Genomic DNA, 15,815 nt, shown 5'->3' on the forward strand with positions numbered 1-15,815 from the left:
TTATGATTTGGCATTTGCGTGTCGTTCGCTGGCCTTCTCCGATCAAAACCTCGTTCCCCCCCCCCCCCCCCGGCTGTCTTCTATGCTTGCGCACTGGATTCGAAGGTCAGGTTTATACATGCTACTATGTTTACATATATAGTACGTAGTGCATAATGCTTATCCATGGATCGCGCGTACCACTGGTATACGGGGTGATTGAAGTGCTTTTTTAAAAAAAATTATTGAAAGGCCGAAAATCAGGCTACAGCCGAGAATGCAGTCTCCCAGGACATGTCTGACTCGTTTGTAATCTCCCAGTAAGTGGTGTTCTATATCATTTAAATACAAAATAGAGTACATCACGTTGATCCCAAAATCATGAGTTAGCAGCGCCTACAATACCATTGACCCCATTGGTTTTTGTGTGGAGAGATAGTTTGTATTGTGCTAGCATGTCGACACTGATCATCTTCAAGCCCCAGCGATCCGCAAAAGCCCTGCAGTCGTCCCGCCTAGCCATTGATCCCGTCTCGTCATCGTTGACAAGCTCACACAGCACGCCAGCCAGTGGCTGATGGGTAAGTGCGCATAGGTCCACGCCGCATTCAGTATGTCCTCTGCGTGTCAGGACACCGCCCTCGCGCGCCCGCAAGGGGACCATATGTCCCGGACGTGTGAAGTCCGCAGGAGACACAGACGGATCGCAGAGCTTGCGTACGGTCAAAGCTCGATCGTGAGCAGAGATACCCGTCGTGGTGCCTAGTAAGTCGGCCATTAACATCTGCCGCCTATGTTGAGCACCGCAATGTCAAGTAGACGCACCATGCCTATAGTCAACCGTGACTGTATATGCTGTCCGATGACGTTCTTGATTCTCTGGGACCATCATCGAAATCTCCAATTCATCAAGACGCGTCTGGGGTAGTGCTACACATATATAGCCACTGCATCAAAGAACATGAGGCACCGAGATAGCCTCGCAAAGATAGTCTGGCGTACCTCGTGTGCTTGATCATCCAGGCCATCTGCTCGGTGGTACATTGAGCTCCTGATATGATGATGTCACCTTCGTTTTCCCGTTTCTCATCATCCATGACCACGAGGGGCTCGCCTCGGCTGAATGCAAGTAGTGCGTCTTCAATGGGATCGAACGAAAAAGAGGTTCTGGATGGACCATCAACAACAGAGGGCTTCCAGCGGTAGGACGACGAAGGTGGAGACATTGGGCTAGGATGTCAGGAGAAGAGTGTGAATGTGATTCTTAGTGCCGCTCCCGAGAGTTGATGAATATATCTAATGTAGTGAGAAGTAGGACGGAACGGCCGCGAGCTACGGCAGAGTGGTCAGCGGCCGATCGGACATAAAGACGTGACCAAGGATAACAGACGTTCATGAAGAAGTTGTGAAGCCCACAACACAATACTCACCATTATCAAGCAAGGAGATGTGAGAAGCAAGTAGTGTTACCTAGTCAATGCTGGGAGTGGTATGCCCGATGACAAGTCGCGTTTCAAGCAGAGTAAGCAACGTTGTAAGCAGCATTTCTAGATCGATTTTGATGATGAGCTCATTGGTGCTGACATGCGACCCGAACGCAGTTTACCGGGTCGGCTGTTTGCGGAAGGCAAGCCGACTCAAATTTCGCCGCGTAACTCGGCTGTGCGACAACGCCTTCCTCGTCCATCTTTCCCTCCTCCCTCTTCCTTGACTCGGACAGGTCTTCCAGTCAGGTCTTCATCCTTAGAATACCTTTAGATCACCGTCAGACCAATATAATGGCTCATCTCTCACCGTCCGGTAAATGGGACGCCAGGTAAATCCTTGTTTTCAACACTTTGCGTTGAGCGCGCTCAACCGGTTGTTGCAGGTACTTGGGTCCCGTCCCCCATGACAGCTCCTACTACGCAAAATGTATGCTTGGTGGTGCCCTCGCGTGCGGTGCCACCCACGCTGGTATCACTCCTCTTGATGTTGCCAAATGTAACATGCAGGCACGTCAGAGAGATATGATTCTACGGGATTCAACTGACCTTCTGCCCAAAAGGTCGACCCCGCAAAATACAAGGGTCTCAGGTCAGGCCTGAGTACCCTCGTCCGCGAGGAGGGTTCCCGTGGTATCTGGAAAGGTTTCGGACCCACCTTCGTCGGTTACTCCCTCCAGGGCATGTTCAAGTATGGTCTCTACGAGTTGTTCAAAGACGTCTACATGAACCTGGCCGGCGAGGAGGCTTCTAACAAGTACAAGCCTGCCATCTGGCTCGCTGGTTCCGCCTCTGCTGAGGTCTTCGCCGATATCGCCCTGTGCCCTCTCGAGATGACCAAGGTCAAGATCCAGACCTCACCCAGCGGCACTTTCCCCACCTCCTTCGGTGCTGCCCTCACCGAGATGAGCAAAACCAAGATTGAGACCCGTTATCCCTTCGGCTCCCTTGTTCCCCTCTGGTCGCGCCAGGTATGCTGTTCTTTGCGCCTCGCCCGCAAACATGTACTGATAAGGACATTCACGTGACAGATCCCCTACACCATGGCCAAGTTCTTCTTCTTTGAGAAGATTGTCCAGCTCTTCTACACCCACGTCTTCACTGAGCCCAAGGAGACTTACAGCAAGCCTACCCAGCTTGGTGTCACCTTTGCCTCCGGTTACCTTGCCGGTGTTGTTTGCGCTATCGTGTCGCATCCTGCTGACTCACTGGTCTCGCTCCTCGGCAAGCCTTCCAACAAGGGCAAGAGTGTCGGCCAGATCGCCTCCGAGACTGGTATCGCCAACCTTGCCACCAAGGGTCTTGGCACGCGTGTCATCATGATCGGTACCCTCACTGGTACGTGTCTAATGTCGTCGTGTTGCGGTTTGCCTAACATGCTATCTCAGGCTTCCAGTGGTGGATCTACGACAGCTTCAAGTCGTCCATGGGTCTCGGTACGACTGGTGGGAAGTAAACGCACTCTTTCCTGAGTATAGTGCCTTGGTGTCGCTTCGGACTGTCTGTGTAGTTACTTCCGGGTATGATGAGATAGACTTACTGGCGTGACCAGTTAACTATTTTTCTTGTTCCTCTATAGTTTATTTGTTCTTTCGAGCGTTGCCAGCCAATAGAATAACCGTATACCAACCTATCGGCGTTCAAGCACCTGTTTCACTAACGCTGAATTGGATCGTGACGAAACAAGATGTGTCTTTTAAACGTTTAGTATTTGATGGATTGGAGGAAGCAATATTGTGCAATTGCAATTCAGGAGCACCGCAAGGGAGTCTGGCGGAGACATTGTTAGAGATGAAACGTTGCGTTCAGCCTGTCTCGGATTAAGGTGAGAATGGGTGCGCTACAAAAGCCTAGTAATGGTATATGCTGGAGGATCGCGCAAGCAATAAATGGTACTAGTGTTTAAGCAGCGGATACTCGATCCGAGGACCTGAAGCCTTTGCGATTGCCAGAGTACTATAAGCCTGACCGCAAAGCGTACCAAGCGATAGACAGGTCAAGGACTCCGAGTCCGTGAAGCTCTACAAGCCAAGGCTGGCGTGCATTGCCGTGAAGGCTATGAGGACAATGATGAACGCTGATCGCATGTTTTCGTTTTCTGAAGGTTGGTTCTGACGCGCCCAAGAAGCTATGATTTGACCTACTTTACCTCGTTATGACGACAAGCAAGACGACAAGTGAACCATCTGCATGGTGCGAAGCTTGTAGCCTGATGGTCTGACTGACCTGGAGCAAACTTGCCGCCGGCCCTCGCTGGCCACAGTACCTGCGTGCTTCTCGGACAGCGACCGGTACCAGACCTTGGACATGAAAACATCGCAATAGCAATACGAGACAAGCTGCACAAGGATAACACTGAAGCTGACGTGAAACCACCGACAACCTTGGTGCCGATTCCTCGACAGCCACGTAACAGGTCCTAGAGACAGGCTGGAAATGGCTCAAACTTTGAGTTTCCTCCTTGAACAGAAGTTCGGCCGGTGAGAAGCGTGTGCAAAGCACATGTGTGTGTAGAAACGGGGGTGACCGCCGAAGAGGCCAGCAATCAGCGCAGCGAATGCAAAGATGGAGCTTCTATCATTGTTCTACCAGACCGTTGACTGAAGGAAGGTGATGGTGCCGGAGGACAGTGCCTGCAGAAGACTATGAGGCAGCAACCATCAAAACGAGGCTTGAGCACTTGAGCCCCGCAAGTCCAGTGCGCACCCCGGCGGCGACACGTCGTGGAAGTCCGTGGCCAGAGGGAGGAGACGCCTGTGCAGTACGCGTGTGATTGTCGAATGATGATAAAAACGAAGTATTGTCTGGTGCATATGCATGTACGCTGTAATCGTTGTTCCAAGCCATAGTGGCTGTTGTAGAAAATATAGACCATTCAAAGCATGCCGCAGAAAGAATGTGCGAACGGGTCGCTCCGAGTGTCCGACCGTTCTCCGCGGTGAAGGAGTACGCTCTTTCGCGATCCTGGATGGACGGAGATGAAAGCTACGTCGACGACACAGCCGATGGACAGATAGCAACGGGCGGACAATAGGATGACACTACCGAGTTATTCTGACAGCAAGGTACATACTATGTAGGCTCGGGACTGGCCTGGAGTGGCTCGGGTTGGTGCAGTTGCATATTCTCTATGACACCTGCCATCGGGGAGGAGTGCCGTCGCTGAAATTTTTAAACGCCTTGATCGAGGACAGCAGCAGGAGACCGCTGGAGAACCGCTGGTCAACGTCCTCCGATGGTCGAAAATTGAACGTGTTGCTCCGAGCAGATCCGGGCGTACCATAGTAGTACCATACAGTCGACTCCCTCTAAAGGCATACCTGTCTAAAGGCATACTCCCTCATAAGGCATACCCTTTCGGATTTCCCAAGTTGGTTGGCAGGGAATTGATGGCCTAAAGGCATACCTCCGCCTAAAGGCATAAGGCATAGGTCTATCGGGATAGCTAAAGGCATACCCCCGAAGTTGTTCCGCCCATACAGGGTCAACAGTACTGTAATTACAAGCTGATGTACTGCAATGCACACTACGCAAGCGTCGAAAATTTGTCTCGAAACCATTATGAGCTCACTCAAGGCACTCAAGGAGAGCATCAAGCTCCTCGCGTCGAGTTTCTGCATGCTGAGATTGATCTCCTGGCTTGTCTCAAGGCCCGAGAACCCCTCACACCAGCCACAGCAGTGCTGAGAGCAGAGGAAGCGTGCTAGAACATGGCATTAACTGGGATGTATGATGTTGATGACGAGCCTGAAGCTGCCGAGGAGCATCCAAAGGCTCAGGAGGTTATTTGGGCATACAATCTCATTAATACTTACATTGCAGCTTTAGATGATCCCGCCACTCGGAAGCTGGCGGTTCTCCTTGGGTCACTGAACCGCCAGCTCCGCCTTGAAGAAACATTGAAGCTGAAGGAGACTCGATTGACTGACTACTTCAAATGTACATAGATAGCATAGAGTAATAGAGAAATCGTCGTGGACGCGTTTAAACTTCCCTGCCAAAATTAGCCCCTATTTTTTCGAATCCCTCCCTAATGGCATACTCCGCCTTAAGGCATACCCTGGAGCATTTCCCGAGGGGTATGCCTTTAGAGGGAGTCGACTGTAGTGACATTTTTGGAGTGATGGCGTGTCGCGGACGTGGTCGCGTGCAAAGCTGGAAAGACACGCCGGCGTCGTGTGTATTAGGGCTGTGTCTATCTTGACTCGTACGGGTGCCCGTTGGATGATCATTGAGTCGAAGCACGGCCGTGTCAGTCAGAGAAAAGCTTGCGAAAATACTATGTAAGTAGAAGTGAGACCACATTATTGACTGAGTTGACATGACTCGTTAAAATGAACATTAGCGAGTCATGGACGTTTCCTGAGCCTGTTTGAACAACGTCCGACCGGAGTCAACGAGTGAAGTGAAATCAAGTTGACGCATTGAGATGCAAGGGTAGATGCATGGCTAAATGAGGAAGTTTTCAAGGCGATGCCTCATGTCATCGGCACATCAATTTTGAAGGTACGCTCCGAGCGTCCGACGCAGATCTGCAAGACTTCGCCTTGCTTCTTCGTTAAGATCACATTCGCGATCACCCACATTGGACTCTTCTCCATTCCTCTGGGAGTAAGTACGTGGAGGTTAAACATCAGTCTTGCAATTAGTAGCGATGCAATATTTGCATGGGATCCTCGTTCTAAAGTCTTGCCTTGGGCATTAGGAGGGCCTTTGCCAAGGTGCGAATATTGATAGTCGACGGTCTTCTGTGAAAGTGATGAGGGTTTCCACCTGGTGGGAAGTACTTTGACCGACGCCTTCAAATGTTGCACCTGGTCGCACTGACAGGTGCACAGGAGGATGGCGTTCTGTACATGTGGTACCGCAACACCGGTCCGAAGAGCAAGGGGAAAATACCAAATGTCTCGGATCTGGGACTGTGGACCAACCTCACGCCCGAGACGCGTCAGCGTTGCTCAAGCCTGAGGCCTGAGGCGCGGGCAATATACTAACATCTCGGGCAGCGTCTCTCAGACGATAACTTAAAGAGTACCAGTTTGAAGGGTTGTAAAATGGCACAGACTGCGAAAGGTGATGTAAGAGAATAACGTACATTTTAACAGGGTCGGGTGATCCAGGACCTTCCAGGACGGTGCCTGCTGGCGCTAAAGCGCTAACGTTGAGGCCGATGAGCAACTGTAGGGATGATGGATTGCTAGCCGACCCTGGCATTACCGTTTCGTTGGTGTTGTCCTGGAATTTATATATATTAGTCCCACCGATCGTCCTAGTATAAAATACCACGTCGGTCTCTACGACCCTTCCCCTCGTCGACGACCGATTCTCTCCTCCTCAAGACAACCTCACGTTACCTTACCTTGATGCTCGACACGATCTCAGGCTACTCCCCATTGTTCACTCTTGGCCTTCTCTCTGAAACTCACCCTGAACCTCCCGCCACCAGCCCAACAGAATGTCCACCCCCTCAGCTCACTCGCGTGTCTCAGGACGCACAGTCTCATGAAGGCGGCTCGGCATTCTTCTTCACCCTTCACCCGGTCCGCGACAGTGTAGAATCCAGGTCTTTCCTCTCCCTTGACCTCGCAGATTCTTCACTTTCCACCGGTCGTCACTGTCGCATGGCTTCCAACGTTTCCAAGTCCACCAGCTGGACATGTACTACTGATATGACGTCTTTTAATGACATTCGGTTAGTCGCTTCCTTGGTCTCAGAACTTTCGTTTGAACAGTGTCATTCCAGCAATGATTCACCTATTCTTCCCCGCATGACCTACATGTCCCGCAGGAGGTCACACGAGTCCATGAGGAGTATCCCTTCCCCCAAGCCAGCTCCATCTTCCCAGCCCCCAAAGGCTCCGTCATTGTCCGGCGATACTGCAACCCAACTTCTCCCGATTACTCTTCCGTCACGCCAGTCGCTCTCGGTGCAGGCTCGGCCTTCCCAGGGCGAAGCTTCTGCCAGTCGCACTGACACCCTTCTCTCACCCGTCCGTCTTTGCTCCAAAGCACTCTCAACCCGCTCCACCTCTATCAGCTCTGCCGACCGCCGCAAGAGCCGATCAGCAGCTCTAGCTTGTCTCGAAGGCCGTGGCAAGAATCGTACCCGTTCTTCCCTAGGACGCGACTTCATGAGCTTCAGCGACGATGAGGATGACGACCCCGTCGTGTCACAGGTATCATCTAGTGCACTCGCTCCAGTTTCTGAGAATGCTCAGTCCCTCGTCGTTCCCGAGATTGAGGACGAAGAAGATGTAGTTTCTCCCATTATAACTCGTCCTGCTTCCTCGAAGCCATCCACACTCTCAACGGGCTCATCGCAGGGTCAGCGCCGGAAGCGCCGGAGCACGCTCGACTCCTGGATTCCTTTCAAGAGTTTCATCGACTTCAAGGACGACGAGCTAGGTTCTTGGAATTGGCGAAGCTTCATCGAAATCAATGGAGCTGCTTAGTGCTGTGTCGCGTCTTTCCATTTACCCTTCACCTCAACTGATACTCAAATAATCTCATCTCTGTGCATAAACCCCTCTCGCTCTCCTTCCCTCTCTGGCGTAAACATTCGCCGGCCCCCCTCGGTACCCACCTAAAAAACAGCCTTGCTATTCATACCAATCGCTCGTCTATATCCTCATGATCTCCATGGCATACATTTCCTCAGCATCAATACTGCAACTTCACAAACACAACTCTATGCTCACATGTTTTTACATTAACCCATTACCCCTTTACCATAGCTCGTACTTTGCTCACTCCATGATGGACTCTAATGCACCTCCCGAGGCCACTTACGTCTCATCATTAATGCATTTCAACCTTCGAATAGATGTCAACCTTACGTAGGTAGCTCGTTGTCTGCCTTTTCATTCCTATTATGATACCTCATAGCAAGCCTGCATACCAAACTTGATCTTGTTTGGGCACGCCCTATTCCCTGACTTGCTGTGCACTGATGTATGAAGACTCCCCAAGTAAAGTGAAACGAATTCGAAAGCTGAAACAAAGGCTGAATATTCTTTCAAAAACTGCTGTAGTTTCAAGTTATCTATTGCATCTTCATTCATCAGGTTTTGGTCATTTTCTCTATATAAGTTCAGGAATGAAGTGCTTCGTCGCATTCGAGCGCTTCCTCTCTGAATCGTGGGAGGCGAACATGTTCGCACTGTGGCCGCGAGTAGTTCTTGAGCCGCTCTCACACATTTCATTAAGTATCAATATTTACCAAGTCTGCGGACTGGTGATTCCTGGAAATAAATCAAAGGGCCCGGGGTTTCGTACCTTTGTCTGGCCTCAGGCCCCAATGTTTCAAACATTTGATGTACCATGTTCAGATCAAGAGAGCCTGGGCAAGCAGTCTTTTGGCATCGAGTACATTTACTTACACGGGAAAACATATCAACGCTTCAGTACACCTCGTGACGCGTACCTGGGCCTCGAGGAAACAAGACGTCCTGTTCGCGTGCCGTCGTGAATGACGTTTAATTGATGTGACGTCGACAATATTGATAAATGAAATCCCAATAGAAGACGTTTTCTGTCGTTCATATAGCTGCCTTAAGTACCGGCATTTGCATCTGTCCATTGTGAGCTTAGTTCCAAAGTTCAAACAATCACTAAATAATTATTTCGACCACCAAAAGCTTATTCCACAGTAGATAGGTAGTGAGTGCTGCTATATGCCGTCGAGATCGCCGGAGCACGACGCCGACAATTACAGGTATCACACAGAAAATCGCTTTGCTTCTGTTCCTGAAGGTTTCGGTAGTCCTTTGTCGATATTGGGCTGGGTTGAAACGTCCAGCACAGGACCATCATGACGGGCTAAGAGACTACGTACATAACCGCCGTACGCGGAAGTGCTGCAGCATACGGGAGCGGTACGTACTTAGTGTACGTCAAGCAGACGCTGTGGTATTTCTCAAGCGAAAGGCGTGGGGCCCCAACAATATCTCTTGGTATCTCTTGTCTAATGGGAATGCAGGTCATCGCCCGCCCAGGAACTTGCCTAACAAGTTAGAAACAGAAGATCCAGGGGGAGGTGGAGCAGTATAGATGCCCGGGTTGTTTAGCTGAGAAGGCGAAGGTGAAGGCTGACTGGGGTGGACCTGGTATGAGTGCACGCGCTGACGGGGCAAATTCGCATTCAGCGAGCCCGTGGCAGGGGTAGGTCGAGCTTGTGGCGGAGGCGACGGAGCTGTCAATGTCACAGTTGGAAGCGCCGGTCAGAGAAGTGCTAGGGTTAACTAGGAGGACCTGGTGATATTTAGAAGGAAAGGTACCGACCTTTGCCCTTTTTTAGCTTCTTCTCCTGTTCCTTCTCTCTCTTTTCGCGTTCCTTACGCTCCTTTTTCGTTTCGTTCGGAGGCGGGACGGTTGACCCAGAAGGCATGGAGGGCCTGGAATCGTACTTTGAGCGCGGCTGTAGCTCGGGGATGTCAATCTTGCTCAGGTGTATTGCGACACTTGAAGGCGGGGTATAGCCTGAAAACTTCGATTTGTCTTTTGGCTCGTCATCTAGTTTGATAACGCGGGTGCCTTTCTGCGTCGGCAGCGCCGAGTCATAAACAACATACTGATGTAGCTCTTTGTCGATACCTTAATTAGTCGTCAGTAACAGAATACGGTCACCTGTAAGTAAAACATACCGGCTTTATGTCTCGCGCGTTTGGTTTCTTCCACAACTTGAAGAACCTTAGGGACATGATCAGAGTCAGAGGAACGAACCGTGACGAAGAGCATGGCATCATCCTATGACAATGAATGGGTCAGGCCTGTCAGTCATTGCCGCTGACTCGGGCTTACCTGGAGAAGACTGGAACAGTATGTGGCGTAATCAGATACCTTCCCCTCGCTCCCAACTGTTATTACGTTCACTTCCCCTGATCCTGCTTGAAGCTCCGAAATTCTCTCCACGCCAGTCTTCGGCGCCGGCTTGGGAGGCCGCTTAGGCGCTGGAGAAGACGAAGGCGATGGTTTTGAAGCAGGGGTAGCGGTTGACGACGTACTAGGCGTCACGGACTCGCTGGCCGAAGGTGATCGGTGATATGCATCACTTGAGTCTTGGAAAGTGAGAAGTGCTGTCAGAATGACAATTTCGAGGCCTTTGCGATCGTCAACTTGGAAGCGGTTTAGGTTATAGTCAAGCATCTGTACAGATGATGTCTGGATCCGCCCTCGCGGCTCTTTCGTGACCGTCACCAGGACTGGCGGGTCCGGTTTTCGAATCATATAGCACTCTTCGCGCTTCCATTCGAATTCATGGCTATCAAGTTGAAATAAGATACGCGAGGTGCCATGGCAAGAGGAGACGTACTCTTCCCACTTGAAACTCCAGCGGAATGATAGGGTTCCAGTGTGCTTCAACTCCACTATCTGGGTAGGATTATACAATTCTACGGTCTTGTGCTTGCTTGTAGCACTTGGTGCAGTTGCAGTAGCCAGTAAAGACTGTGAGATAGGATCTGAACGACTAGTTGATTAGCTCGACCTCACAGTGAGGTCCATATGACATACCATACACCTCGATCCTATATGCGGCTCCAGGCACGCGCACTTTCGAATAGTGTACTACTCCAGAAGGATCCACAAGGTCAGTAATACTTGGATCAGATGAGTTGGGCGTCAAGGCCAAGGTGAACAGGTTCTGATCGAGGCTCATGGTCGTACGGAGGAAGGCAAGCTAGAGAAAGGTTTATAATAGCGGATGTTGTGGCGGGCGACTCTTGGCGCTCAGGGGGGACCTGTGTGGGATGCGGCAAGGGAGAAAGACAGCTGTCCTACCGGCGCCGTTGAGTGGGATTAAAAGCGAAAGTTGAGAGGACCGTCGACTGCGCAGACGAGGCTACGGTGTTCATGAGAAGGACAGGCAACCTATTAGCCGTACGCAGTCGTGATGGGCCCGAGCATCGCTTCATGTTGGGTTCTGCCACATGAGCTACCGTTGCAAGTTATTTGGTGGCTGTGGTCACTGCCTACTTAGTTTTGGCAAAGGCCATCACTTCTAGCCGAGGCCAGTTTACGCATGACACTAACAACCATAGTGTCTACCTATGCAACTCGCAGTATCTCATCCTGTCCACCATTGTTGGATCGCAGTCACTTGCGCCGCGGATTATAATGCTCTCGCGTGAATATTAGATCTCAAAACCAAAGCTTAAGCCGCACAAATCTTGTGACCAGTACTTGTGCAATATCGACATATGTCGTAAAAATAGTAACTTCAAAGACATATCGAGCTCGTGAAGCTATTATCAGTAGGAACGTCTTCAGGTAATTATAACCGGCCAAATGGTTAACCTGTGAAAGTACTATGTGAATCGATTGCAAACTGTGCATACATGCCAGTCCTGCTGATAGTGCCCTCCATGGCCCGGGGAACGGGCCGCTATATATAAGATCCAGCCTGATTCATTGAATTTGCTCAAGACACAACGTCGTGACGATGCAGCTAGGCCAGCGAAAATCGAACCATAAACCTTATGCCGCCAGAAGAAAGCTCTAGAAGTTGTCCTGTGAGTCCAGCACTGTTAGAGAAGACCACACGGCTTCACATCCCGTATCCCAGAGTCAACTGAGGTTGACCGTTGAATACCAGCTAAACTTGCCTTTTTGCATGCACGGACGCCAACGTTATAACGCTAAATCACATAAAGAATCTTAGAGCATTTTCACGAGAATGTCAGGAAAGCTTCTGGATTGGGACCAGCGTATGAAAAGAGCTACTGCAGGGCCAAACGAGAGGTGTCTCCTCACAAACAGTCACGTGTGCCCAGTGGCTCAAGAGCTATACAGTTTATCGGCATTGCCCGTGTGCTCAATCACCGCATACGGCGTTGACGAACGCCATCCGCCCCTCGACGACACCCCGCCTCAAGTTTCAAAATGGTAAAATACTGCCTCCCATTATTGATCTAGACGACTGACCTCGATCTTGATAGTCCAAGCGCACTCGTAAAGTCGGTGTCACCGGAAAGTACGGCACTGTGCGTATCAGCCTGAATTGTAGGATCGTAGTTGTAGGCGGACTGATAGGATGTCATTTCAGCGTTATGGTGCCTCCCTGCGTAAACAGGTCAAGAAGGTGCGTGGTATTTACTCTGGATGATTGGTGTAATTTTGATCTTGCGTTAGATGGAAATTACTCAGCACGCACGGTACACTTGCACTTTCTGTGGCAAGGCAAGCTTGCCTTTACCTATCTCCCTGGATTTTCCCCTGAACGTGTTTCTAGGATTCCGTCAAGCGCGAAGCTGTTGGCATTTGGAAGTGCAAGTCATGCAAAAAGGTCATTGCAGGCGGCGCCTGGACTGTCTCGACAACCGCTGCTGCGACCGTCCGAAGGTCAGTACAATTTCCAGCGTCGCGATCCTCGTTAGCTCATATTACTTGCAGCACGGTTCGGCGGCTGCGGGAGTTGACGGAGGCATAAGCTTTATGTGTCACTTTTCTCCATGCTTTCTTTCTACTGCATATGTATCCACCACGATGATCATAAGGCGCATGACTTTCAGTAGGCGCATCTCGCTTCATGTCTGATCCCGGGTTCAACGGACCAAATCCTCGAGGCAAATGTTACATCCATTAGAAACGCCCTAGATACAAAAAAGTGAACTACTAGTGCTCTAGTTCTAGGTCATCCCGATGATCGTGGTCATCAGTGTCAACGTCATCGTCGACACCGCTTCCATCCTCATCCTCCTCTTCGACATCGTCGCTGTCTTCTTCGCTTTCATTGAAAGTAAGAGAGATGAATTCATCACCTAATTGCGCGTTCTCGGCTGAGACGTGCGCCGGATTGAAAGTACTGTCAGAGGTGTCGTAAGAACCAGTGTTTGATGACACGGAAGACTCCTGGGTTGCCATCGCTGGTTCCGGGGCCTTGCGATTGCGGTTGGCCCGAATAACGTGGGGAAGCTTGCAGCCTTTTGTCGAGCAGGTACCTTTCTCAGCGAAGTCAGGACATTCTCTGACATGCTGCATCTCGCAATCGAGTCCTTTGGCGCAATATCCAAGCACTGCAAAGTCACGACAAACACCTTTCCTCTGCCCTACGCGAACGTGAGGGAAAGGGCAGCTCTGTCGAGTACACCTGCCGTTGTTCGCGAAGTGGACACACAAAGGAGTACGCTCCGGAATAGGATCGTGAGAGAGATGGCAGGTTTCGGCGCTGTTAGGACAGTTCCCCTGGAGGAATGGCCAGCAAATTGCGACCTTGTTAGGATCATGTTGGTATGGGCAAGTCAATCCACGACTGCAAGCGCCTATGCGGACCCGTGGAACCGGACGAAGTACTAAGATGACCGGGTGACTCGAAATTTCAATCACGCACCTGTAGTCGTGAAGCGAGGGCAAGGCTTGTCAATATACTTGCGCTGTTTCGCAGGCCGACGGTTTCTACGGATAGTTGTCAGACAGTGGAGTGGTCAAAGGCAAGAAAACGAACGGGTATGCTTTGCCAGTATTGTCCAAGGTCATGTTGCGCGCGGTCGGGCGACCAGGGCGACCTCGCCGACCACGAGAGGTAATATGTGATTTGTAGGGTCGTCCGTTAGGTATCATGTGGCCAGTGGTAGTACGTGAATAGTCTGTCCGGTGCTGCGTGTGTCGGAAGGGTTTCTCAGAGGTAGAGGAGTTAGGTTTAGCTACTACAAGGAGCATGTGTTACAGTTTGGGCGTACGACCCGTTGAGACAAGGAATGCACAAGAGACTATGCTTACAGTCTTTACGGACGAGAGAGCGTCCAGATGATTGGAAAGTTATACCTCCAATCACAACATCACGAGCTGCAGAGTTAGATGGAGGTACTGGGACTGAAGAGGCACTAGAGCTGGAGCTTGAAGGCTGAAAACTGTTGGCTTGAGCATTAATAGATGGTCGGGAATTCGACGGAGGTTTATAGTTGGGATTGACATAGGTGTTGCTGCGAGAATGACTAGATTGCTGAGCCGTCTTATGCCGGTTAATCACACCTTCATTGGTATGAGTTTAGGTTTCCATAAAGTTGTAGGGTAAATTGACGAATACCTGACAACCGAGCAATTTCCAGCTTCAATGCTGCATCTGGTGAGGAAGTCATGGCGAGGGTAGATGGATGAGGAACGGGGCGTTGTCCTCCTTGGCCACAAGACAGATCAAGCTCGTATCAAACAATTGTAAACAATAAGCATCTGCAACCTCCTTTACCCATCAGGGATTTCAAGGTTAAATAGTTTCACGATTAAAACATCTTAAATCAACGAAAGACATGGTCACCTGAGATTCTCAATCAAGGTTTACCAGCGTAATAGGAATAGTATTTTGGCCAATTTCAACCCGTCCGTTCCTTGCTTTAGCGAGGGGTAAGACTCGGAGTTCTGAATTTATCGATATCAAAAACCAAAGTGTATTCTATTGCAGCTCCATCCATCACTCATCGGTCATCTCGCCTACTTAACTCGTCTTGCAGAGCTTCAGCTTTACGAGCTAGTAATGTTCCAGACCTTGTAGTAAGTTATGGCCTGGGTGGCACCTTGGCAATCCTGGGTGCTGCTAGCGTTATACTTGACGGAGGCCCCAGTACCCTCTCCGCAAAACTATATCACGCGAATAAATGTCAGTTGCCACAGCGGCCATGACACTTTCCGCCGACGTACCTCAATAGATTGGTCTATGGCCCGCGAATCATGATTAGATGCATTGAGACGATAAACTCATGTACTTACAGAAGTCGATCTGGTAAGAAATCATGTCAACGAAGTATTATCATCGGTAGAGATGGCTACTTACCTCAAGTCCACCGGTGAAAGGTCCGTTGCCTACACTAGGATCGAACCTAGAGAGATATCTTAGTGGAAGTTATACTGAAAAGGTACAATGCTCACTTGACCGAGCTGATGTTGGACTCTTCAGTCAGGGGAACGCAGTCACCAGGAGCTACGTCCGTAATGGTAGTCTAGCCATGGTACCTAGATTCAGTCTTTGTCCGGCAAACAAGCCTATGGGACACTAACCGGAGACGTCGTCGAGCAAGTCTGGTCGTCGCCCACATAAACGGAAACCGACCAGGCAGAGACGAGAGGAGTGAGTGCTGCGAAGATAGCGAAAGCGAGAAACTTCATTGTGGGTGATACAATTGCTCTCTGCCATTAAGACAGCAGGGTTATATACCGCTCGGACTGTGAAAGACCCAACCTGGCTCAACTGCGTCGCTTACCAGCAACAGCCAGCAACAAGGAGAACTGAGATGGAATGGCCCCTATGACCGACACGACCTCGTGTCGATTAAAAGTTAGCTGCTGTCTGTCAATCTGATGACACGTCGATCGCGGATTCAAGCTGAGTGGAGCTTGAAGAAGCTTGACGCAAGACTTATCGGT

General features: G+C 50.3%; 7 protein-coding genes across 7 annotated transcripts; 3 read left to right on the forward strand and 4 right to left on the reverse strand.

The window, feature by feature from the left end:
- Positions 1 to 233: 233 nt before the first annotated feature.
- On the reverse strand, positions 234 to 1,498 carry CONPUDRAFT_127314 (3,4-dihydroxy-2-butanone 4-phosphate synthase). The gene is made up of 4 exons (XM_007772780.1): positions 1,410 to 1,498; positions 982 to 1,311; positions 805 to 926; positions 234 to 741 (listed from the first exon to the last, which is right to left on the reverse strand). The coding sequence occupies exons 2-4, from the start codon at positions 1,203 to 1,205 to the stop codon at positions 359 to 361; spliced, it is 729 nt and encodes a 242-aa protein (XP_007770970.1). The 5' UTR covers positions 1,206 to 1,311; positions 1,410 to 1,498; the 3' UTR covers positions 234 to 358.
- Positions 1,499 to 1,757: 259 nt separating this feature from the next.
- On the forward strand, positions 1,758 to 2,919 carry CONPUDRAFT_91570 (mitochondrial carrier protein; the record flags this gene model as incomplete). The annotated part of the gene is made up of 5 exons (XM_007772781.1): positions 1,758 to 1,795; positions 1,850 to 1,973; positions 2,027 to 2,434; positions 2,495 to 2,801; positions 2,852 to 2,919. The coding sequence occupies 5 exons, from the start codon at positions 1,758 to 1,760 to the stop codon at positions 2,917 to 2,919; spliced, it is 945 nt and encodes a 314-aa protein (XP_007770971.1).
- Positions 2,920 to 6,757: 3,838 nt separating this feature from the next.
- Positions 6,758 to 8,375, forward strand: CONPUDRAFT_167080 (uncharacterized protein). Its single transcript, XM_007772782.1, has one exon. The coding sequence runs from the start codon at positions 6,827 to 6,829 to the stop codon at positions 7,913 to 7,915; it is 1,089 nt and encodes a 362-aa protein (XP_007770972.1). The 5' UTR covers positions 6,758 to 6,826; the 3' UTR covers positions 7,916 to 8,375.
- A 1,348-nt stretch (positions 8,376 to 9,723) lies between these two features.
- On the reverse strand, positions 9,724 to 11,118 carry CONPUDRAFT_59083 (uncharacterized protein; the record flags this gene model as incomplete). The annotated part of the gene is made up of 5 exons (XM_007772228.1): positions 9,724 to 10,055; positions 10,106 to 10,208; positions 10,263 to 10,722; positions 10,774 to 10,921; positions 10,974 to 11,118. 5 exons carry the CDS (start codon positions 11,116 to 11,118, stop codon positions 9,724 to 9,726), a joined length of 1,188 nt encoding a protein of 395 aa, XP_007770418.1.
- A 1,196-nt stretch (positions 11,119 to 12,314) lies between these two features.
- Positions 12,315 to 12,976, forward strand: CONPUDRAFT_107579 (60S ribosomal protein L43). The gene is made up of 5 exons (XM_007772783.1): positions 12,315 to 12,344; positions 12,398 to 12,442; positions 12,505 to 12,540; positions 12,591 to 12,638; positions 12,691 to 12,976. Exons 1-5 carry the CDS (start codon positions 12,342 to 12,344, stop codon positions 12,886 to 12,888), a joined length of 330 nt encoding a protein of 109 aa, XP_007770973.1. The 5' UTR covers positions 12,315 to 12,341; the 3' UTR covers positions 12,889 to 12,976.
- A 48-nt stretch (positions 12,977 to 13,024) lies between these two features.
- On the reverse strand, positions 13,025 to 14,536 carry CONPUDRAFT_138447 (uncharacterized protein; the record flags this gene model as incomplete). Its single annotated transcript, XM_007772784.1, has 6 exons — positions 13,025 to 13,263; positions 13,300 to 13,720; positions 13,789 to 13,853; positions 13,903 to 14,104; positions 14,178 to 14,429; positions 14,485 to 14,536. The coding sequence occupies 6 exons, from the start codon at positions 14,534 to 14,536 to the stop codon at positions 13,074 to 13,076; spliced, it is 1,182 nt and encodes a 393-aa protein (XP_007770974.1). The 3' UTR covers positions 13,025 to 13,073.
- A 379-nt stretch (positions 14,537 to 14,915) lies between these two features.
- On the reverse strand, positions 14,916 to 15,557 carry CONPUDRAFT_74779 (uncharacterized protein; the record flags this gene model as incomplete). The annotated part of the gene is made up of 6 exons (XM_007772357.1): positions 14,916 to 15,032; positions 15,093 to 15,106; positions 15,162 to 15,171; positions 15,226 to 15,271; positions 15,321 to 15,391; positions 15,450 to 15,557. 6 exons carry the CDS (start codon positions 15,555 to 15,557, stop codon positions 14,916 to 14,918), a joined length of 366 nt encoding a protein of 121 aa, XP_007770547.1.
- Positions 15,558 to 15,815: the final 258 nt, after the last annotated feature.

The sequence above is a fragment of the Coniophora puteana genome (assembly GCF_000271625.1).
Source record: "Coniophora puteana RWD-64-598 SS2 unplaced genomic scaffold CONPUscaffold_9, whole genome shotgun sequence".
NCBI classification, from domain to species: Eukaryota; Fungi; Basidiomycota; class Agaricomycetes; order Boletales; family Coniophoraceae; genus Coniophora; species Coniophora puteana.

Excerpts from the sequence above, each read along its gene's own strand:
- CONPUDRAFT_107579 (XM_007772783.1), top strand. Across the intron at positions 12,443-12,504 it reads TCACCGGAAAGTACGGCACT|CGTTATGGTGCCTCCCTGCG; the intron begins GTGCGTATCAGC and ends ATGTCATTTCAG. Across the intron at positions 12,639-12,690 it reads CTTGCACTTTCTGTGGCAAG|GATTCCGTCAAGCGCGAAGC; the intron begins GCAAGCTTGCCT and ends ACGTGTTTCTAG.
- CONPUDRAFT_127314 (XM_007772780.1), bottom strand. The coding sequence starts at position 1,205 with ATGTCTCCACCTTCGTCGTCCTACCGCTGGAAGCCCTCTGTTGTTGAT. Across the intron at positions 927-981 it reads TGGATGATCAAGCACACGAG|TGGCTATATATGTGTAGCAC; the intron begins GTACGCCAGACT and ends TCTTTGATGCAG. Across the intron at positions 742-804 it reads CACGGTTGACTATAGGCATG|GCACCACGACGGGTATCTCT; the intron begins GTGCGTCTACTT and ends CCGACTTACTAG.
- CONPUDRAFT_167080 (XM_007772782.1), top strand. The coding sequence starts at position 6,827 with ATGCTCGACACGATCTCAGGCTACTCCCCATTGTTCACTCTTGGCCTT.